The sequence below is a fragment of the Orcinus orca genome, chromosome 20, assembly GCF_937001465.1.
Source record: "Orcinus orca chromosome 20, mOrcOrc1.1, whole genome shotgun sequence".
NCBI classification, from domain to species: domain Eukaryota; kingdom Metazoa; phylum Chordata; class Mammalia; order Artiodactyla; family Delphinidae; genus Orcinus; species Orcinus orca.
Genome location: NC_064578.1, coordinates 55,600,907 through 55,622,638, shown reverse-complemented (window position 1 = coordinate 55,622,638; position 21,732 = coordinate 55,600,907). Strand labels below are relative to the sequence as shown.

At 54.7% G+C, this 21,732-nt stretch overlaps 1 protein-coding gene across 1 annotated transcript; it reads right to left on the bottom strand.

The window, feature by feature from the left end:
- Positions 1-314: 314 nt before the first annotated feature.
- On the bottom strand, positions 315-12,049 carry EPS8L1 (EPS8 like 1). Its single transcript, XM_033411946.2, has 20 exons — positions 11,944-12,049; positions 11,278-11,330; positions 9,773-9,813; positions 9,461-9,519; positions 8,738-8,899; positions 8,268-8,417; positions 7,614-7,696; positions 6,976-7,237; positions 6,589-6,715; positions 6,296-6,384; positions 6,126-6,200; positions 5,886-6,034; positions 4,623-4,764; positions 4,488-4,516; positions 2,396-2,525; positions 2,188-2,301; positions 1,711-1,981; positions 1,339-1,528; positions 791-923; positions 315-696 (listed from the first exon to the last, which is right to left on the bottom strand). The coding sequence occupies exons 2-20, from the start codon at positions 11,292-11,294 to the stop codon at positions 610-612; spliced, it is 2,310 nt and encodes a 769-aa protein (XP_033267837.1). The 5' UTR covers positions 11,295-11,330; positions 11,944-12,049; the 3' UTR covers positions 315-609.
- Between the last annotated feature and the right edge of the window lie 9,683 nt (positions 12,050-21,732).

The window sequence follows — 21,732 nt, the reverse complement described above, 5'->3', positions numbered from 1 at the left end:
GATGTAGGGACCAAAGCACTCAGGGCCTCGAATGCCAGGCTATGGGGCTAAGACGGCGACGGGGAGCCAGAAAAGGATTTTGAGCAAGGGGTGGACTGGGGCCTCGGGTGTTCAGAAGATCCCTCTGGAGTGAACTAGAGGACAGACTGGAGGCTGGGAGGTCAGGAGGAAGCCTGAGTTGGGAGGATTCAGAGAAAGAAACTAAAGAGAGTGGGGACATCTGCTAGATTCCTTTCCTGTGAGGCTGTTGCTGGGGTGAGGGGCAGGTTCCTAGCCCCTGGTACCCGGGTAGAAAAGGGACAGCAGTTGACATCGCCTGCTAAGAGGAGGCTGTTTATAGACTGGGTAGCATTATCACAATACACAGGGTTCCCGAGCGCAAGCACTTGCCCTAAATTGTCTCAGTGCCCGTTCTCGGCCAATACGAGAGCACTTCTCAGGAGACTCCATTAAGGACGGGCCGATTTATCTAACCGGACGGGGTAAGACCAAGGCTGGAACAGGTCGGCGATCCCTGGAGGGATCTACTTCCGTTGGTGGGGGCAGTCTGCAGAGTCCGTTCTCCCGCCGGGCTGCTTCCTGGAAACTTAGCGGAGGGGCGGGGAAGGATCAAATGACTTCCGTTTCCACCTCATCTTCCATCCTCTTCTTTTGCTTCTTCATTACCGCCTCCAGCTCTGACACTTTCTCTTTGTCCTGGAGTGGGGGTGGTGGTGGAAAATCAGGACCTTGGAGGCAGAGACCTCAGCGCCCTCCCCAGTCCGGGCTCGGGGACGAGCGCCCGCCTCACCTCCAGCAGCGAGCGCTGCACTGTGATCTGGCTGTACACGCGCGCCCCCTCCTCGGGGCTCAGCGCCCGAAACTTATCTTTCTGCAGCGAGAATAGCTGCGCGCCGCTCAATGCGCCTAGCGCGGCCACGGTCCTGAGCAGGGGCATCCAGGGCACAGTCAGGCCTGTTGGCCAATCACGGCTCAAGCCTCCTCAGCCCCACCAACCACTTTACGCCCGCTTAGCCCTTTGTCCAATCTGAGCAGCATTCTAGCTCTCAAGCCGGGGGCGGCCGCTGCTGATGGCTCCTGAATCCCCATCCACCAATCATAGCGCGCCGTGGGTGGGGCTGCCTTCCAAGGGAGGCGGGGCTTCCCTAGAGACTCCAATCGGAGCCTGGAAAAACATGGCAATCACAGCCCGACAGTCACAGTTGCTCTCAGACAGACCCCCTTTTTGGACCAATCCCGGTCTCCCGTGGTCTGCCATGCCCCCTCTGGGCCAATCGGAGCGCTCCGCCCCTAGCGCCGGTATCTCAGGGTCCCCTAGCCGGCACCTGCCACACTCACCCTGAACTAAAGCCCTTGCCCTGCAGCCAGGCGCGGACCTCCGAAGCGTTGGAGCGCGGGCTGAGCTGCGGCTCCGGGGCGCGGGGCTCTGGGGTGCGGGGCCCCGGGGCTGCGCGGCTGGGGCCCGTGAGGCCCTGGGCCAGGCGTGCCTGCAGCTCCTCGTTGATACTGAGCATCTGGGAGAATTTCTCTGCAGGCGGGAAACCGGGAGGGAGTGCGGACTCAGGGCGAAGGGCCCTGGGCTCAGAGGGTCGGGGACCTCCAGCGTCCTCGTGATGGGTCGGGACTCCGTTTACTCTTTCTGAGCCTCGGTTTCTCTGCCTGGAAAGCGAGGACAAGGACCGCTCCTTCGAAGGGGTCCCCACCACTCACCCTTCTTGCCGGAGTCCAAGTTGTTGAGGCTCTCGCAGCTGTCCCTGGGAGACCGAGACGGAGACGGAGCCTGGGTCCGCGCTGGTCGGGCACCGGGAGCTGGAGCCAGGGTCGGCACTGGTGCGGGAGGGGGAGGGGGGGGAGGAGCCGGGGCCGAGGCTGACGCTGGTGGGGGGTGGGGAGCCGGAGCCACGGCCGGCGCTGGTGGTGGAGGGGGAGCCGGAGCCGGGGCCGACATCGGTGGTGGAGGGGGAGAGGGAGTGCTGTTCTCCTGGAGAGGGGAAAAAGAGGAGAGCACCTGGATCGGAAAGAGGACTGGGTCCCAGTCCCCTTCGCCTGGAGGTGAATTTCCGAATCCTCAGCCACTTCCTCTGCCAGTGACTTTGACCCCTTATCCCTCACGCCTCTTGTTCCCAGGACCCAGGATCTGAGCCCAGCCCCTCTTCCCTCAAGACCCAGGAGTCTGCCCTGGCTCACCAGGCTGCGGCCCCCCCGCGGCCCCGGGTGGGGTGTCAGGATATTATAGGGTACATATCCCTCCTGCCCCCTCTGGTCCCGAACCTTCCACCACTTGCGCTGGTCATCCAGGACCTGGAAGAGGGAAGGGTTCAGAGGCTGTGTCTGTAGCTAGGGCTGGGTGGACTCCAACCCCCCAGCCCCACACCCCGTCCCCCACTCCTCTGACCTCCAATATGTCCCACTGCTTGACGGACAGCTCGCTGCTATTGCGCGCCTGGAAGTCATAATTACATAGGACCCACTTTCCCGCCGGCTCCAGCTCCTGGGGCTCAGCTTCTGGTTCCTGGTCTTGGTGACTGAGGAGAAGGGGAAAGGGTTGCGGGGTAAGGAGGTAGCCAGCTCCACTGCTCCGGACTGTAGGGTGTTGGTGTGAGCTGGGGTTAAAGCCAAGCAGGGGTCGAGGCAGGGGAGGCCGGTTAATACTGTTAACAGAGGTTTGAAATTGTAATACCGGTTTGAATATATTGTGCTCCTTATGTGCCTGGCACCATGCAGTAGGCACATGATATGAGTACTAGCATCAGCTCCATTTTGTAGATGAGAACATTCAGGCTCAGAGAAATAGAATGACTCTCCCCAGATTACACAGCTAGAGACAGCTGCTGTTTATTGAGCATCTACTGTGTACTTGACTCATGCATAATGGTAACTCATAAACATAATAAAAACAATAGTTAGCACTTATATAGCACTTATTACATGCCAGACACTGTTCAAAGTCTGCTACATGTATTAGCTGATTTGATGCTAGAGACAACACTTGGTAGAACCATGAGTTTGGACCCCCTAGTTCCTTCCTCCCTCCAGAGACCCAATTATTATCTCCATTTTACAGGAAAGGAACAGTGATATCAAGTGACACGGTGATGTAAAGGTCACAGAGCAAGAAAGAGGTGTAGTCAGGCTGGGACCCGGGCAGGCTGGCCCCAGAGCTCATGTCCTGAGTAATTCCATTCTACTCACACACAGCTGGATGTGAACCTGCGTGCTCCCATGACCCTGAGCTCCTGACTGCTAGCCTGTACAAACTCACAGACTTCTCCCTCTTTCAGGGAGGGATTATTATTATTTCCATTCCCCTCCTGCCCTCTGCAAAGAACTTGAAGCGCAAAAAAAAGGTGAGTTAAAAGCTGTGGGTGTCAAGCTCAAGGTTCAGAAGCACACCGAGAGGGGGGTCCGCTAGACCAGGCAGCTGGGGGGAGGGGAGCAGACTTTTAGCTCTGACAACCCAGTACAAGGCACCTCAGCCCGGATCAGGCCTACCTGTGCAAGGGAGAGGGGAGTCTTCAGAGCCGAGGCACCCCCTGTGTGGGGCCGGCGGCAGCTCCCAGCACACCGCCGTCTCTGCTGAGACTCTCTGCCCAAGCCCTCACCCAGACCCCCTTCTGCTCCTCCAGACCTGCGGCTTTGTTGTCTTCTCATCCCACGCAGCTTCCCTCCCATCTGCCCCCCGACTTGCCCAAGGAATCCTAGCTCCTCAAGGCCCTTCTTCCCCCGGGACCCAAGAGTCTGCACCGCCATTGCTTGTTGGAACTATGAATTTGCACCCCCAGTTCTTTCCTCCTCCAGAGACCTAGGAGTCCAGATCTCAAGCTTTAATTTCCTCGACATTTTAATGCTTAAAAGGTCCCAGTGTGACACCCAGCAGGGACTGAGACAATTGCTCTAGAGCCTTGGGAAAGCAAGGGTCCAGCCTCCCAGCCTTTACCTCTCTCAGGAGCCCAGAGATACTACCACTTCCTAACTTTCCCAGAAACTTGCCCCTTGGCCCTTTAAGTCCCAAGCCTACTTCCCTGGGTCTCCAAGGTCCCAAGCACCAGACTTGAGCTCTTCTTCACAACCCAATATCTAATTCCCCAGCCTCTTCTCTCCAACACCCAGGACTCTGTCCATATAGGGACCCAGGCAGGGAGCTTCCCAGGCCCTGGGAAACCAAACTGCCTTCTTCCAGACCTTTGGGGATCTAGAGGTCCCTCTCAGACTTTACCCACTCCCAGCACCCTCCTCCCTTAGACCCTGGAATCTGGGCCTCCAGTTCCCTCCTCCCTAGAACCCAGAAGTCTGGGCCCCACTCCCTCCCTCGTTGATCCTCCCCCCGTCCCAGCCCAGGCCCCTGCCTCATCGCCACCTCACCCACCTTCGAAGAGCCGGGAAGACAAAAGGAAAAAGAAAAAAGGGGAAGCGGAGTCAGCGCTGGGACCCCCCAGGACGCACCCCTCCTGGACCCCACCTGACCCGACTCACCCATTGACACTTACCCATTGACAGCGACCTGAGGAGTGCTTTGCTGCAGGAGATGAGAGCAGTAGATCAGGTGGGGCCCGGCCTGCGCCCCAGAATTCCCAGTCACGGCCCCCCTGTGTCATCTGGGGGAGCTTAAGCCTTAGCCTCACCTGCCGGCGGCGCCGCTCGTGCTGTAGCTGTTTCTCTACCGGGTCCTCCCAGGCGCGGCCCTGTGGGTCCGTGGCTGTGGGCTCCCAGCCGCTGTAGAACTCAGGTCTGTATGGGGGTCCCTCCTCTGAGGGTAGCTCTATCCTGCAGCCAAGGAGGGGCAAGGGATCCTCAGGGATCCTGGTATGACCTCCCTGTCAGTACCTTCATGAAGTTTTCCCCCTCCCCTTAAGCCTCGTTCTATTCCAACAATTCTAATCCTGCCCACTTTTGCCAAGCCCTGCCCTTGCCTCTAAGCTGCATCCACGACATCAACTATATTTGTAAATACCCTGATTCCATTCGTGCTCCGCCCTGGCCTCTGATTCCAAACCGTGTTTCTAGCTACACACATCCCGTCCCTTTCCCCTAAGTCCAGCAGCTAGCTCTGCACCTACTCCCTTGAAGCTCTCAGCCTCCAAGCGCAAAGACTGCTCCCCCTTTCCAAAACCACAGACCAAACGTTTCCTAAGCCCGCCTCTTCGGCATAGCCTCACTCCATTCCTCTAAGTCCTGCCTTTTATTCCGGTTTGAGTTTGTTTTTTTTTTTAATCATGCTATGAAAAACCTAACTACCTAACTTTAAGATTTATTTTTGCAACTTTTTTAAACAGAGAAAACAACACACTCCTTGGGGAAAGGTGAGTGACTAAGAGGACAGGTCCTGGGTACAAATTACTACCAGAGCCTGGAGTTGACAGGCCTGCCTAGGAGAGAACCACCGGCACTGCCACACCACCAAAGGGGGTAGCTGCTGTCCGAGGCTCAGCAGACAGTTTCATACGCCACGCAAAGCTGCTCGCCTTCCCTCATCGGATCGTGGCATTTGACCTAGTTCCACCTGAACTTCAATTTCTTTGGCGACACCCTCTAGCTAAGCCCCACAACTAACCTACCCTCCTAGCCCCATCTTTCCAACAGCCCCGCCACTTCCTCCCAACCCCACCCCTAAATTACCACGCCTCCTGCTTCCCAGCCCTGTCCCTCCAATCACCACGCTCCCAGCCAGCACCCACCCCCCCCCCGCCCCGCTCCGCCCCTGGATCACCACGCCTCCTGCCTTTCAGGCCTGTCTCTCCAATCACCACGACTTCAGCCCCCCCGCCCCGCCCCTGAATCACCACGCCTCCTGACTTCCAGGCCTGTCTCTCCAATCACCACGACCCCAGCCTCTCAGCCCCGCCCCTAAATTGCCGCTCCTCCAGCCTCCCACCCCCGCCCCTTACCCCGGGCGGGTCCAAGAGTCCCCCAACGAGGTCCAGAGCGTGTTTTCAAGTTGGGTGACGTTGTCCCACAGCAGCGCCACAGCCTCGGAAGTCAGATGCGGCCGCCGCACGCAGCTCGCGAACTGGGGGCCGCCCGAGGTGTCCACAATCTGGCAGCGGCGCAAGAGTGGGCAAGCTATCAGACCTTCTTGAAGTGGAACCCTCCTGCTGCAGGCAGCCCTCAGGCCGGGGGTGTCTCACCATTTGCAGAGGTCCGAACAGGAAGTGCAGCAGTTCTGGGGAGGAGGGGTTGGCGATGTTGCTGCGCAGCCGGGCCTGTGGAGCCGGGGAGGTGCTGGTATTAGTGCGCGGACAGGTCAGGTTTGTTATTCCCCTCGCCCCCTGACGCCCCGGGATGAACGCGTCCTCACCAGCAAGCTGAAGGCGTACTTGATTTTCTGAAGCACATCAATGAACTCGGCCTCTGAGGGCGGCTTGGCCCGCAGCGTCAGGAGGCCCTCTGTGGGTAGAGAGGCAGGCGCGGTGATGGGGCACATGCAGACAGCGTCAGGCAGGGTCGAAGAGAGAGGCAGAGACCCAGTGAGATCGCGATAGGGAGTCAAACCGGCAGGGGGTGCAAGGGGAGACCCAAGGGAGAGGGTGGATATTTGGGAGTGGCCAGGAAGGGGGTGTTCAGGATTGCCACTCGGTGGCGCCTCCTCACCCCCGGCCTCCCGGTGCCGGGTCCTGCGGCTGCGCTCTCGGTGCTCCAGCACTCGGGTCGCCTCGGCAGACTTCTGCAGCCTTGATACGAAGGTCTCCACGTCGTCGAACACGTGGTTCAGGATGTCCTGGGGGGCAGAGCAGGGGGATACGTGGGACCCCTGAATCCTGGACCCTCATGACCCCTGTCCAAGCCCTCTCAAACCAAGAGCGCTTAGGCACATTTAGGCCAGGCTACGCCCTCTGATGCTTGACTCTGCCCCCATTCTGTCCCCTCCGGCCACCCCCCCAGAAGTCTGACCAAGTCCCCAGAACCAAGCCCCACCCCCTGACAGAAGATTCACACCTGCAGCCAGTCCCGCCCCGGCCCTAGCCCCGCCTCACTCACCACTTCCCGCTCCGCCTGCAGACTGGCCAGGTCTGGGCCGCAGGGGCCCAGGTCCCGAGAGGTCGGGTCAGCGCTGCTGCAGACCTCCGCCCGGCCCGGCCTCCGCATCTCTGCAGTCTCTGGGATGGGGTCCGCCCGGGGTCGCCCGCGGCCCGCGGCCGGCTCCACCGTGTTGATCGCGGCGCGGACCGTTGGGCGGTGCTGCAGGGGCGCGGTCTCGGCGGCGGGCGAGGGGTGGCACTGCAGCTCCTTTCGCGTAGCCCTGCGGGGGAAGAAGGGGAAACTAAGGCTGGGCACACCGAGGGGTCCGGGGAGGGGAGAAATTCGGGGTTTCAATCTGAAACACTGTGGCCCAAAGGGGTCAAACTTAGGCTCTCAGTGGTAGGGAGAAATCCGATATATGGGGGATGGGAGAGCACCTCTCCGGAGGGAAACTGAGGCAGAGGGAGGAGAAACCGAGGGGAGGGGAGTACACTTGGTACAGGGTTTGTTTGACTCCATTTAAAACTCGTTCTGCTCTAGGCTAGTGGTATCCACCGATTTCTCGGTTGGGGAAACTAAGGCCCGAAGAGGGGAGCCGGCTCCCCAGAGACCTCCCCGTCGTCTCTTCTCCCCAGCTTCCAGCCCGACCCCCTTACCTGAGCGCCGCCGCCCTGCGCTCCCCGCGGCCCGAGCGATAGTTGTGCAGAGCCCCCTGGATGTCCTCTCGGATCAGCTCCGCCTGTCAATCACGCCGTCAGGCCACGACCGCAACCCACTCACTGCCCGCCCAGGCGGCTCTCCGAATCGATTCCTCAGCTCGGCCCCAGACCACGTCCAGTCACAGCTCACGCACTGCGCCCACGCACGTCCACGCCCTGAACTCACACCCTGGCTCTTAAACTGTCCCTGCCTTAGGCCCCTCCCCCAAGCACGGAGGCCCCGTCCACATGGCGCTTCGCCCCTGACCACACTCACTCCCATCCTAGTTCTGGCTGCTCCCCCAGACCCTCACTTCCATGTTCTGTCCACGTTCTGTCCGAGCTCTTAGCTCTTAGCCTCCGTCTCCATTCGGCCCTGTCGTTCCTTCTCGACCCTACGTTCAATCTGTTCTCAAATCCCCCTCCCTCCCAGAATTCCTTTACAGGTCACGCCCCCTCCGCTGGCCCCGACCCCGCCTTTGCCGTACACCGTGCCCCCCGTCTTAGAGGCCCCGCCCCGTTGGAGGTATGGCTCCGGACTCCGCCCAGTTTCAGCTCCGCGCCCGGATTCCGCAGGGTCTCAGTCTGTGGCCCCGACCCCCGCTCGCTCACCCCCAGACGCAGGCCCTGGAAGAAGTGCACGTCGGGCTGCGTGCGCTCGGGCTCCTGGCACACGAGCAGCAGCAGTGAGCAGCTCTGGCCCGGCGGTATCACCGTGTCGCAACGCACGATGGCGCTCAGCGGGTAAGACTCCAGCTCCTCCTGTGGGGTGGAGGGTGGGACAGCGGGTAAACTGAGACCCTGAGCCAAGGATACTCCTAAGTGGTGCCAGCAGTGCCAGCACGTACAGGCACTGCGCAGGGCAACCTCCACCCCAAGTTGAGGGGCCAGGGATAACACCCCTGTTTAATAGATGAGGCTAATGAGGTTCAAAAAGGGGGCGGGGGTCCCTAGCCAAAGTTCCTAGAGGAAGAACGTGCAGGAATCAAGATTCACACTCAGATCCCTGAGGTCCCTAGGGCTCTCCATGCCTTGGTGGGCTCAGTCCAAGCTGCTCCTTCCACCCGTGTGCCCCGTGGCACCTTGGAGACTGGGTCCAGCAGCGCAACGTGTGTGGGAGACACGCGCAGCAGCATGTCCTGGGCCCAGACGCGGCCTTGGCTGTCCATGAGGGCCAGCTTCCGCGAGGCGTCCTCCACCGTGTGCACGCCATCCTCCTCACCCAGGCAGAAGGTCACCAGGTGCTGGAGAAAGCAGTGAGTCCCAGGATGAAGCCAGGTGGGCTGAGAAGCCCCTGGCATCAGCCTTATAGCCTGCGACTACGCACACCTCCTCTGGGAAGCCTTCTCTGATCACCTGCTCCACCTCCTCCCAGTGCCCTTTGTGTGTCTTCCCTGGGTCTAGCTCTCCAGCTAGACCCCTTGAAGGCAGAGAATGGTCTGGATTATATCTAGTTCCTTCTAAGCAGCTCTACCTCCGTTAGAGCACCTGGCAATTTTGCTGGTACCTCTGGACCTTGTCTGACCCCTACTCATCCAGGATTGCATCTGATTTGTCCCTGTGGTCCAGCTATCCAGCACAGGAGCTGGTCCAGAGGAAAAGTTGGCAGATTCAAGTGGAATTGAGTTCCTCCACTGAGTACCCACATCTGAGGCAAGGCAGAAGGAGTCCACTTTGCAGATGAGCAAACTGAGTTTCCCAAGTTCTTGCTGCTTGGAGGTCCAACTGCTTTCAACTCCCCCATCTCCTCAGGCCTGCCTTGCCTCCTGCAAGACTCCCCGTGGCAACACAGACCCCAGACTCACATTGACTGGATATTGGGAAACATCGGCCATAACCTCGGTGGAGTAACGCTTCCTCTGTTCTGTGGGGGAAGAAGGAGAATGGCTGCAGGAGACCCAGCTCCCAGCCCCTTCCCCCTCAGACTCAGGAGTCCAGCCCCCCAGCCCCCTCCCCTCCAGACCCAGGAGTCCAGACCCCCAGCCCCTCGTCCCTCAGAAAAGGAGTCAAGACCCCCAAACCCTTCCCCCATCAGATCCAGGAGTTCGGGTCCTCAGTTACCTCCTCCCTCAGACCTAGTTTCTCTTGGCCTGGGTCTTCCTTGCCCCTCAACTCACCATAGATAGACTTGGCACTCCGTTTGGGAGAAGCTTCTGGACTAGTGAAGGAAAAGAGGGGTGAGAGGGGCCATGGGAATTGGGGGCAGATCATGGGAGTTTTGAGTGCCCAGCAGAGCTTGTGGGGGCGGTGGGGAGCCATGGAGGGTTTTGAGCAGGGGAGGGCAGGGCCAGAGCTGGACTTTAACGAGACAAGTATGGCAGTGGTACTGGCTCGTGGTGGCGAGTGTGGTCTCTACTGTCACCCAGACCTGGGTTCAAATCCCCTGTCAGCGACTGCTTTGTCATAAGACCCCGGGTGGGAGACGATCTCTCCTGCTTCAGTTTCCCTTTCCATAAGACAGGGGTTAGTTACCCTATAGTGTCTGTCTGGTAGGTCTGTTGGGCGAATTCAATGAGATGATGCAGTTGGAATGTTGTGCAGCCTTAGTAACTGTTATTATCATTATTAAGATGATGCAAAGGGCTTAACACACAGTAGTTGCTCAATAAATGGGATTTTTTTTTTCTTTTTTTGTGGCTGCGCTGTGCTGCGTGGCTTGCAGGATCTCAGTTCCCCGACCAGGGATTGAACCTGGGCCACAGCACTGAAAGCGCCAAATCCTAACCACTAGACCACCAGGGAACTCCCAATAAATGGGATTTTTTACAATAGCTTTAGTATTGGGAGTAGATGGAAAGTTATCTTCTTCCCCTCCTACCCCCACGGGCCAGGTTCTTTTCAGCCAGATCTTTCTCTGAGAATTCTCGAGTCCCCATTTCCACAGAAATAACAGCTCAGAGCTTGGTTGGGGTTGGAGATGAGAGATGAAGGATGAGAAACTCTTTTAGTCAAACCTCTGCTCCTCTTCCTGCCCTTGTCAGTCAAATCTCCCCACAATTTGTTTACCTCTGGGCTGGAGAACTCACTCCCTTCCATCTCCCATGCAGCTATTCCCACGCTTCTCTCTTTATCCTTCTCCCTGCTTACTCCAGGAGACTTGACCCTTCCTTATAAACAGTCCTGAGCTTTTAGCAAAGGGTCAATATTTAATAATAAGATATAACAACTGGGAATTCCCTGGAGGTCCAGTGGTTAGGACTCGGTGCTTTCAGTGCCGTGGACCCAGGTTCCATCCCTGGTTGGGGAACTAAGATCCCAGATGCCACGCAGCACAGCCAAAAAAAGAAAAAGGAAAAAGGTAAGAGCGATGGCCTAGCAGCTCTCATGAGTTGAACACCTGCTGTTGGTCAGATGCTCTGCTAGGTGCTGTGTGTGCATTAGCCTATCGGAATTGTCCCTGTTTCACGGAGGAGGGACTGAGGCTTGAAGAGGTGATGTCCTTTGGCCAGGGCCACACCACTGCTGAAAGTTAGCGCCTGGATTTGGACCCGGGTCTGTCTGCTTGGCAGCAGGAGGGAGGCAGCTCAGGTGGTCCTCAGAGTGTCCAGGCTGCGGGTGTGGCTGAAAGGGTCGGGGGGGAAGGGCGGGGCGGCCGGGGGACCCGGTGGGCGGGGGTACTTACCCAGTGGTGGAGCTCATGGTGCCGAGAATGGGGAGCTCCTGCCACCTGGAGCCCTGGGAGCCAGCAAAGAGGTGAGGCCGGACCAGATCGCAGGACCTATGGTTCCTGCCCCAGCACCTCCCCGCTCAGACCAGGAATCCGGGCCCCCAGCCCCTCCTCCCTCAGACCCAGATGTCCAGGCCCTCAGGCCGTCGTTCCTCAGACCAGGAATCTAGACCCGCAAGCCCTCCCCCCTCACACCTAGTACACTGCCGCACCCCCAGTTCCTCAGGGCTCCATGCATTCAGCTCCCTAACCTGTGTGTACCCCATTTTCCTTCCTCTACCCAGGGATCCTGTCTCCCTGTCTTCTAGCCTTTTCTCAGGGGCCCAGGAGTCCAGAACTCAGAGCTCCTTGTCCCTTGGAGCTAAAGGGTTTGGACACCAAGTCTCCTCAGAGAACATTCATCCAATTCCTCAGCCCCTACGACCCCATGGTCTTCCCTTAGGTGTTCGGGTCCGATCTCCAGCCCCCAGCTCTTCAGAACTAGACTTTAGTTCCCCCAGCCTTTCCTGTGTCTGGACCCAGGAGTCTGGGCCCCCTGCTCTCCTCCCCCAGACCCAGGAGTCCCCACCTCCCGTCCCTCCTCGCTAGGACCCAGCTCTCTTCCCTGGGCCCCCTCCTCACCTGCTGCTCAAGCTGTGTCAGACGGGAGGCTCTGAGCTCTTCTCTCCCTTCCCTACAGGGGCCTCTCCTTCCTGCTCACTCCCAGGGCCCTCCCTCCTCCGCATACCTGAGCACTCACCTGGTACAGCCTGCTGGCGTGGCCCCTGGGCGGGGCTGGCTGACAGACCCAGGGCGCCGGCTGGGATGTCCTCAGGGGAGCCAGAAAGCTTATTGTCTCCATCACAACAGGAGAAACTACAGTAATTCGATGTCAAACTCCTTCACGCGTCAGAAATACCCGCTTCGAATTCTCCTGGTATCTCTGCGATTCTCCTGGTATCTCTGTGAAGTTGATTGCCGCTTGTTCATGGTCAATGTGGAAGGGTGGGCTTTGAACCCGGAGCCACCTTTCCATCTCCAGGGCTGGTGTCCATCCCTGCTCTGTGCACACCTCCTGTCTGGCGTTCCTATCTCCACCGGTGCCCTCGGCCCCCAGCCCTCCCCTTCCCTCCTCCTTTGGAAATGTCCCTCAGTAATTCCCGATAACGATGACAGCTAAGACTCAATGCCCAACACTGCTCCAAGGGCATCACAAAAATGAACAGGCTCCCCAGGCATGAAAATCTCCTTTCGAGAACTTCCCCTGTGCCATGGACCTCGCTAACGGAGTTATACACACCGCTTCTTCCCTGAACCCAGTGAAGTGAGTGTTGGGGTGTCTCCATTTGGCAGATGAGGAAACTGAGGCTCACAAGGGCTCAGAGACTTGCTCAGAGTTACACATGCAGTGAGTGGTCTCCCTGCCGTCTTCCTCACCAGTCCGGTCTCAATGCATGGACCCCATAGAAACCTAAGTCAGCTTACGTCACTCCACTCTCAAAAGGCTTCGGTGGCTCCCCATTTCTCTGGATAAAAGAGAAGACCTTCTACAAGGCCTTAAGTGATGGTACCCTACCTCATCTCTTCCTTTGCTCCTCGAGTACCCAGATGCCATTCTGCCTCAGGGCCTTTGCACTTGCTGTATCCGCTGCCTGGAAAGCTCTTCTCATATCCTCCGATGAGAAGAGGCTTGCTCCCTCATCTTCTTCAGGTCTTTGCTTGAATGGCAGCACCTCGGGAGGCCTGGCTGGCAACCTTGTTTAACATGGCAGCACCTCTGACCCGTCCCTCCTTCAGAGTCTCTTCCCCCTCCCCCAACATTTAGTTTCTCTCCAGATCATTTATCACCCTGTAACTCACTATATTACCTGTTTATTTTGTCTGTTTTATGTCCTCCCCATTAGAATGTAAGGCTTCATGACAACAAAGACTATTGTATGCTCAGTCCCCCAGTGTACCTGCAGCATATAGAATAGGGGCTTGCACGTAGTAAGTGCTGGAGTGACGTTTGTTGAATTACTGAGTTTTTGCATTTGGTGCACTTGTGTGCATTATTGCTTCACTGAACACATGTTGACCCCACAGTCTATACTAAGAGAGGCAGGAAACCAGAGAAGGCACATCCTTGTCCTGGATTGATGGGGAAGAAAGAACAGACAGAAAGAGAGATGATCCTATTGTGTGGTGTGATCATAAAGAGCCCAGGTGGGTGTGGGTTCGAGTCCTGGCTTTGCCACTTAATAATTTTGGTAATACTTATTGTGTGCTTATATCCTCTTCTGAGTACCGTGTGTGTGTGTGTGTGTGTGTGTGTGTGTGTTTGTATAAACCTCACAACGTCCTAGGAAATGGGTTCAATGATCCCCATTTTTACATGAAGAAACCAAGACATATTAAAGTTAAGTAACGTGTCTATAATCACACAGCTAATAAGTGGTAGAGATGGTTGAGCCCAGGCCATACAGTTCAGACACTGCATCTTGGTTGTTACTCTGTGCTACCACCTCATGGTCCAGGCCCCTATCTAGCTGTGTGACCCTGGGCAAATTACTTAACCTCTCTGTGCCCCAGTCCCCCATCTGTAAAATGGGGATAACAGCACTGGGAAGATTAAAGGAGGTTACGGAGAGGTCTTAGTACAGTACTCGACGAAGAGAAAATCCTAGGGAAGAAGTGTTAGCAACCACATCGATGATGTCTTTCTTTCCACAGGTCCTATAATGGCAGATGCTAAGGGTGCCTCGGAAGCCTGGAAGCGGCTCCTCAGAGGGTCAGGGCAGGCTTCCTGAAGGAGGAGGGGTGGGGTGGCCAGAGCTAAACCTGAAGGGCAAGTTTGGCAGCCCCAGGTGGCCTGGAGGATGAGGGAGGAGTGTTCCAGGCCAGGAGCTGCGTGAGCCACGGAGGGGAGGGCCATCTGGCCAAGTCTCAGTGGCTCCGGGCCATGACAAGTGCAGATCTGGCTGAGACCAGGCCCTTTCTTCGTGTGCAGGTGGAGAGAAGTGTCCTTGTAAAGGCATTCAGTGGGAGTCGGGGGCCTGGACTCCTGGGTCTGAGGGAGGAGGGGCTGGGGGTCCGGACCCCTGGGTCTGAGGGGGGTGGGGTTGGGGGCCCGGAACCCTGGGTCTGAGGGGGAGGGGCTGGGGGCCTGGTCCCTGGGTCTGAGTGGGGAGAGCCTGGGGGCCTGGTCCCTGGGTCTGAGGGAGGAGGGGCTGGGGGCCTGGTCCCTGGGTCTGAGGGAGGAGGGCGGTGGAGCGCAGCCGCCCCCAGGCCCCACCCACAGCAGCTTCTTTGCGCTCCGGAGCAGCAGGTGAGACCAAAACCCAGCCTCCGCCCTGCCCTCATTCAGAGCCCAGGGCCTCCTTCCTTCTTCCCTGCCACAAAGGAGGCACCTCCCTCTCTCCAAACCGTAGCACGTGGTTCCCAAATACCAGTGGAGGCTCACACCCCTGCACTGTCTGCCTCAGTAAGCCCTGGGTGGAGGCGCCCCCCCCCGGGGGGGAACCCGGCACCAAAACACCGACAGTAGAGCGCCTTTTACTGAGTGAACTTTAGGACTCTGTGGGTCTGAATTTGCCTCTGTCCCTGAACTGGGATAGCCTTGTTATTGGGGAACTGGATTGTTTATTCTCTCTGTTGGGAGATCCCAGGAACCAAACAGAATTCTCACTGCTGCTTGTTAAGCCAGGATCCTCTGTATGTCATATCTGAAACCACCCCATCTCTTCCCTCATCCTCCTCGCCCAAGGCATGCCCCCCACACCTGTCCCCCAACTGTAGGATTTGCTGATGAATTCCTAGGACAAGGAGGGAGGTCGAATTCACAGGTCTGGCAGGGCATATAAATAAGATGGGAGCTGGGTCTCAGGGAGATATAGTTACTTACATATTTGTCCATTCATTCATTCATTCAATAAATGGTCCCTGAGACCTAATTGTGCCTCATCCTTTGCCCTCAAGAAGTCAGGTCGATTGGGGAAATAGACCCTGCTGGCACCCACAGTAGCAATTCACAGTGACATGTGCACTGCTGGAGGTGGCAACAGGGCATTGAGTGTCCCCAGAGGAGACACTTATTCCAACTTTGTGGTGGGTGTGTGAGGCAGTCAAAGAAGACGACCCAGGTTAAGTGATAACTGGATGGGGTTCTGAAGGGTGAATAGGAGTTCGCCAAGGAAGATGCGGCAAGGAATGATATTCTAAGCTTGGGGAGTGGCGTATGCAAAGTCCCAAAGTCATGTAGTAGCAAATACTCAAGCACCTACTGTGTACCAAGCACGTTCTAAGTGCTAGGCAGACAAAACCCCTGCCCTTGTGTTGTTGTCATTCTAGCGGGTGTGGTGGGAAGACAGAAGATAAACAGGTAGGGACACACACATGAGTAAGACTTTCAGATTGTGGTAATCTCTGTGGAGGAAATAAATGTGAAGAAATGGAGTCACTGAGGGACAGGCAGGTGTGGCCACTTCTGGTGAGGTAGTCAGGGATGACCTCTCTGACGAGGTGTCATGGGAGCCTTGACCTGAATTTCAAGGTGGAGCCAGGAATGCAGAGAGGATTTTAGGCTGAGGGAACACCTTGGGGAGGCTGGGCCGGTGGGGGTGTGGCTGGCCAGAGGAGATGAGACTGGAGACAGCTATGAGGATGGTCATGATATTGGTGTTGACCATGACAATTGCAAAGGATAGGGTAGCCAAACTTCAACTCAAATGCACTTGCCCCAAGCCTGAGTCTCAAGAAGCTCCCTGTCTGGGTGGGGAGGTGACTTAAACATGGGTTGCCTGAAACGTGCCATAAACGGAGGTCGCTCCGGCAGCGTAGAAGCTCGGAGGAGTTCTTCCTGGGACCTGAGGGGTTAGGAAAGGTTGTTCCTTGAAATTCCTCTGAGACTGGCTGGCCCTGGAGAGCGGGCGGGGAGTAGCACCAGGAGGGTGAGTCTAAAAACTGGCCTGGCCAGAGGAGGGAGGCTGGTGGTGAGCTGTTTATTCTCTGGGCGGGATCTAGGGCAGATGTGTCTCCTGAAGCTGAAGGCATTTGGCTTCCGTGTTGGGGGACTGCATCCAGGAGGCAGTGATGGGGAAAGGGCTCCAGACAGACTTGAGTCTGGATCCTGGGTTGAAGCAAGGGCCAGTGCAAAGGTCCTGAGGTGAATGCTCACACAGCAAGGCTAGTGTTTATGGAGCAGAGTGTTGAGGGCAGAGGGGTAGGACATGAAGTCAGAAAGGTGATGGGGGTGGATTGTGGGTTCCCAGGGTCACTGTAAGGATCAGAAATTGATGGTACTATAGAAGTGTTTTGATCAAATTTTTTTAAAAAATTGACCTGAAATTAACCATCTTTTTTTTTTTTTTAATTTTTTGACATGGACCATTTTTAAAGTCTTTATTGAATTTGTTACAATATTTCTTCTGTTTTATGTTTTGTTTTTTTGGCCGCAAGGCATGTGGGATCCTAGCTCCGCGATCAGGGATCGAACCCGCACCCACTGCATTGGAAGGTGAAGTCTTAACCACTGGACTGCCAGGGAAGTCCCTGAAATTAACTATCTTAAATTGAACTGAGTAGCATTTAGTACACTGACAGTGTTATGCAACCATCATATCCATCTAATTCCCAAACATTTTCACCCTCCCCAAATAAAGTCCATACCCATTAGAAGTCACTCCCTATTCCTTCCTCCCCACAGCCCCTGAAAACCACCATTTGCTTTCTGTCTCTGTGGATTTGCCTGTTCTGGACGTTGCCTATAAATGGAATCATACAATATGTGACCTCATAGTGTTTTTGAGGTTCATCTATTTTCTTTTTAACATCTTTATCGGAGTATAATTGCTCTACAATGGTGTGTTAGTTTCTGCTTTATAACAAAGTGAATCAGCCGTATGTCTATGTTGTATTGGTCCAGTGTTGAAATAATTTCAGACTTGTAGAAAAGTTGCAAAAGCATACAGAGAAAACCTCTGCCGGGTTTCTGTACATTTTTTCCTTTGTAATAAATAAGTATCTTGGGGAGAGCTACTTTGAGACTATGCAAATATCCTGTGTGTCATGAAACTTTTAACTCATTAGTTTTGGCATCTACGGATGCTTCCTGCCTGAATCGAGGATGACCAAGATGGTTCCCCAATGGCAATTGAGTTAAGTTTCAAAAGGATTCCCTAATTTCTGTGTGGAGAACAGGCGGAAACAGGGAGACCAGCTAGGAGGCTTTCATATTAATCCAGTGAGAGATGGTAGCAATGGACATGCTGAGACATGGTCAGATTTTTGGATATATTTTCAAGGAAGAGCTGGCAGGCATTGAGAGAAAAAGAGGAGATAAGCATGACTCCATGTTTTGCTCTAGGCAATGGGAAGACTGGAGTTGCTATTTTCTGAGATGGGATCGCTGCTGTAACAGAAAGACCTGGACTCTTAGTGGCTTAAATCGGGTTGAAGTTTATTTATTGCAGTTGATCCAGGGCCCATTTGGCAACTCCATAATCATCAGGGACCCAGGCTCTTTCCATCTCATTACTCTGGCAAAATAGGTTTTCCACCTCGTGGTCCAAAATGGCTGCCTCAGGTCCTGCCATCAGATCTGCCTTGCAGCTGGAAGAAAGGGGGCAAGTGTCTTTTCATTTTGAGTACACATGTCCTTTTTGCTCACATCTCGTCTAAGTCAGAACTTAGACACATGGCCACAGCTAGGTGCAGAGGAGGCTGGGAAATGATTCTTTGTTCTAGATGCTCACGTGCCCAGCTATAAACCAGTGGCTCTAGTATTATGAGCAAGAAAGGAAGAATGTATGTTTGGGGAACAACTAGTCAACTTTCCCTAATGGGTCCTGAATGCTGCTCTTCCTTATGTCCCTCTCCAGTCCGTATTCTACCTTTCACCTGGAAACAAAATTCCTAAAACATAGATCTGCTCATGACCTTCCATGGCTCATTACTCTTTCATGGGCCTCCAGTATCCTCTGAAGTAAAGCCAAGTTTCTCAGCCTGGCATTTGAGCCATAATCTGGCTCCACCTTCCAACCACTCCAGCCTCATTCCTTCCACCCCATCCACGCCTTACACTCCCACAATATCCGCACGTACCTGTGTGCTACCTTTTCCTTAAGCTGATCCCACAGTCTGGAGCACCCTTTCTGGCCTGAGGAAATCCTTTCTGTTTGTATCACTGTGATCAACACCACATCCTGCAGGAAACTTGCCCAGCCTCCTTACCGTGGGGCCCTCTGCCTCTCACAAACTCTCAGAGTCCCCATCACCCCATCCTAGCGGAGAGGTGAGCTATTTGTATGGTGCCTGCTTTACTCCAGGCAAACTCACTAAGTCTTTCCTTTCCTGTCTTCCTTCCTTCTCATCACCCTTCCCTCCTGTCCACACTCTGCCCCTCCTCCCTTTTGCCTTCCCTTCCTCCCAGTTATGGAGCATGAAAGCACTGCACTCAGCACCTGTACTAAACAAAGAATCCATTTTTCCAGTTACTAAGGTCATGTGACAAATCATTCCAAGACCTAGTGGCTTCAGACAACGGCCACGTTTAGTTTGCTCACGAACCTGCCATCTGCACAGGGCTTGGTGGAGGTGACACATCTCTGCTCTACATGGTGACAACGGGGGTGGATTGGAAGCTGGGGCAGTGTCTTGGATGGAAGGGCTCAAACAGCTGGAGCATGGACCAATTAGGGCTCCTCCACCATCTGACCTTTTCTCTATGTGGTCTGTCCACCATGGTAGCTTCAAGGTAGAGAAACGTGTTTCTTACATGTCAGTTAAGGGTTCTGAAAATGCATGGAGAGAGAGAGAGAGAGAGAATGACTTGGGTATGATAAGCCCTCTGCTGGGGGAAGAGTCCTCTCAGTACCTGGAACAGCACCCAACATTTATCAGGAATTTATTAACAACTTCAACAATGATAAAGGGATGCATAGCTTACCTGGTAGCCGGAAGAGATATTCTAAACACCTTGGGTGCATATGGGAATCACGTAGGAGGTCCTCAGAGGAAGGAATTTGGATGCATTGTTCTGTTTATAGTAACAACATTACAGCCATCAATGCTCTGGCATTTACTGTGGGTTAGATCTTTGTCATGAATTACTTTCTGTCATCCTTCCAAACTTTGTGACAGGGGCCAGCAAACTGTGTCCCTCCACTTGTTTTTGTAAATAAAGTTTTATTGTAACACAGCTCTGCTCATTTGTTTGTATACTGTCTGCAGCTGCTTTCCTGCTGTAATGGCAGAGTAGTTGCAACAGGGACCAGATGACCCCAAAAGCTGAAATTATTTGCTATCTGGTCCTTTGCAGAAAATATTTGTTAATTCCTGCCCTAGAGGTAGGTATTAGGAGACCAGTTTATAAAAGAGAAGAAAAAGGCTCAGAGGGGGATGCTTTATTCGAGGTTGAGAGAGTCAGCGTCCGTACTTTTTATTTTTTTTTATTTTATTTTTTTTGCGGTGTGCGGGCCTCTCACTGTTTTGGCCTCTCCCGTTGCGGAGCACAGGCTCCGGACGCGCAGGCTCAGCGGCCATGGCTCACGGGCCCAGCCGCTCCGCGGCATGTGGGATCTTCCCGGACCGGGGCACAAACCCGCGTCCCCTGCATCGGCAGGCGGACTCTCAACCACTGCGCCACAAGGGAAGCCCCTTATACAATTTTTTTTTTTTTTTTTTTTTGCGGTACGCGGGCCTCTCACCGCTGTGGCCTCTCCCGTCGCGGAGCACAGGCTCCGGACGCGCAGGCTCAGCGGCCATGGCTCACAGGCACAGCCGCTCCGCGGCATGTGGGATCTTCCCGGACCGGGGCACGAACCCGCGTCCCCTGCATTGGCAGGCGGACTCTCAACCACTGCGCCACCAGGGAAGCCCTATACAATTTTTTAAATACAATTTTTAAAGGCTCCACTGCATTTACAGTTATTACAAAATATTGGCTGTATTCCCCATGTTGTACAATAAATACTTCCCTGTAGCCATCTAACACCCAGCAGTTTGTACCTCCCACTCGCCCACCCCTATATTGCTCCCGTCCCCCCACTGGTAGCCACTTGTTGGTTCTCTATGAGATGGTGATTCATGACAGCTTTGGGGTTGTTTTTATCTCTTGTTTTTGCTTTTTAGTTTGCAAAGTCTGTGTGTGTGTGGTTAATCCATTTGATAACCCACTTGGGCTCAGCTACTGGTATTCCTCATCTGTGGATGATGGAGCCAAGAGGTGATGCTTCAGAGTTTCTAGATTTTCTCTACCCTGGACATCCCCATCTTAGAGACAAACCTGGAGCTTGCTGTCCCCAAGAGTTCCTGCTGTTGCTGGGGGCAGGGCCTCCCTAGACTTGTTGGGACAAGGCTTCCCTTCCTGGTCAGGACTCTGGAGCCCCCTGGGGCTCTTGAGCCTCATGTAGCTCCAAGGAAAGTGGGTGATAAATTTCCAAAGAACTGCCCACCTCCAAGACTTCTGGATCCTCCATCCTGAGTGCTGTGCTGACCCCTGACCCTCTCGTCTCCAGCTCTGTACACTTCTGCCGTGTCCTGCCCCCACTCACCAGTTTTAACTAAATAAGCATGTTTTGTCTTGCTAAAAAACCAAAAACCAAAAAACCCTCTTGGGACCTGTGGAAACGATTTATGGGTCAGATATTTGTCATTTCATAAGCATTCTGAAGTATGCCTGTGGATTGTTGTCAAACCTGATCCAATCATAAATCAAATGAGTTACTTGGAGTCAAATAATTTCCAAAACAAAACTATGCAAATCTTTTCAGTATTTTTTTTTCAGCTTTATTGCACTATAATTTACATGCAATAAAATTCACTTTTTTTTGCGATACACGGGCCTCCCACTGTTGTGGCCTCTCCCATTGCGGAGCACAGGATCCGGACGCGCAGGCCCAGCGGCCATGGCTCACAGACCCAGCCGCTCCGCGGCACGCGGGATCCTCCCGGACCGGGGCACGAACCCGCGTCCCCTGCATCGGCAGGCAGACTCTCAACCACTGCGCCACCAGGGAAGCCCTAAAATTCACTATTTTTAAGTGAACATGCTGATGAGATTTGACAAATATGTCATCATGTACATAAACACCAGTGCGGTTTAGAGGTTCTTTCCAAGCCCCCCGAAAGTTCCCTTTGCAGTAATCACTTCCCCCAACCCCTCTGCCCTTGGTAACCACTGACCTTCATTCTCTCACTATAGTTTTGTTTTTCCTAGATTGTCATGTAACTGGAATCATACATATTGTGTAAATACCAGTAGTTCATTCCTTCTTTGTGTGGGGGGGGAAGGGGCCCGCACCACAGGGCATGTGGGATCTTTGCCGACCAGGGTTTGAACCCATGCCCCCTGCATTGGGAGCTTGGAGTCTTAACCACTAGACCATCAGGGAAGTCCTCATTCCTTTATATTGAGTACATTATATGAAGTTATTATAAATAACTTATTCCTTT

What these genes read in the sequence shown, in the direction of transcription:
- EPS8L1 (XM_033411946.2), bottom strand. An exon ending in CTTGGACTCCGGCAAGAAGG is followed by an intron (nt 1,529 to 1,710) that starts GTGAGTGGTGGG and finishes TCCCGCCTGCAG; the next exon opens with AGAAATTCTCCCAGATGCTC. An exon ending in TGCAGCGCTCGCTGCTGGAG is followed by an intron (nt 697 to 790) that starts GTGAGGCGGGCG and finishes CCCCCACTCCAG; the next exon opens with GACAAAGAGAAAGTGTCAGA.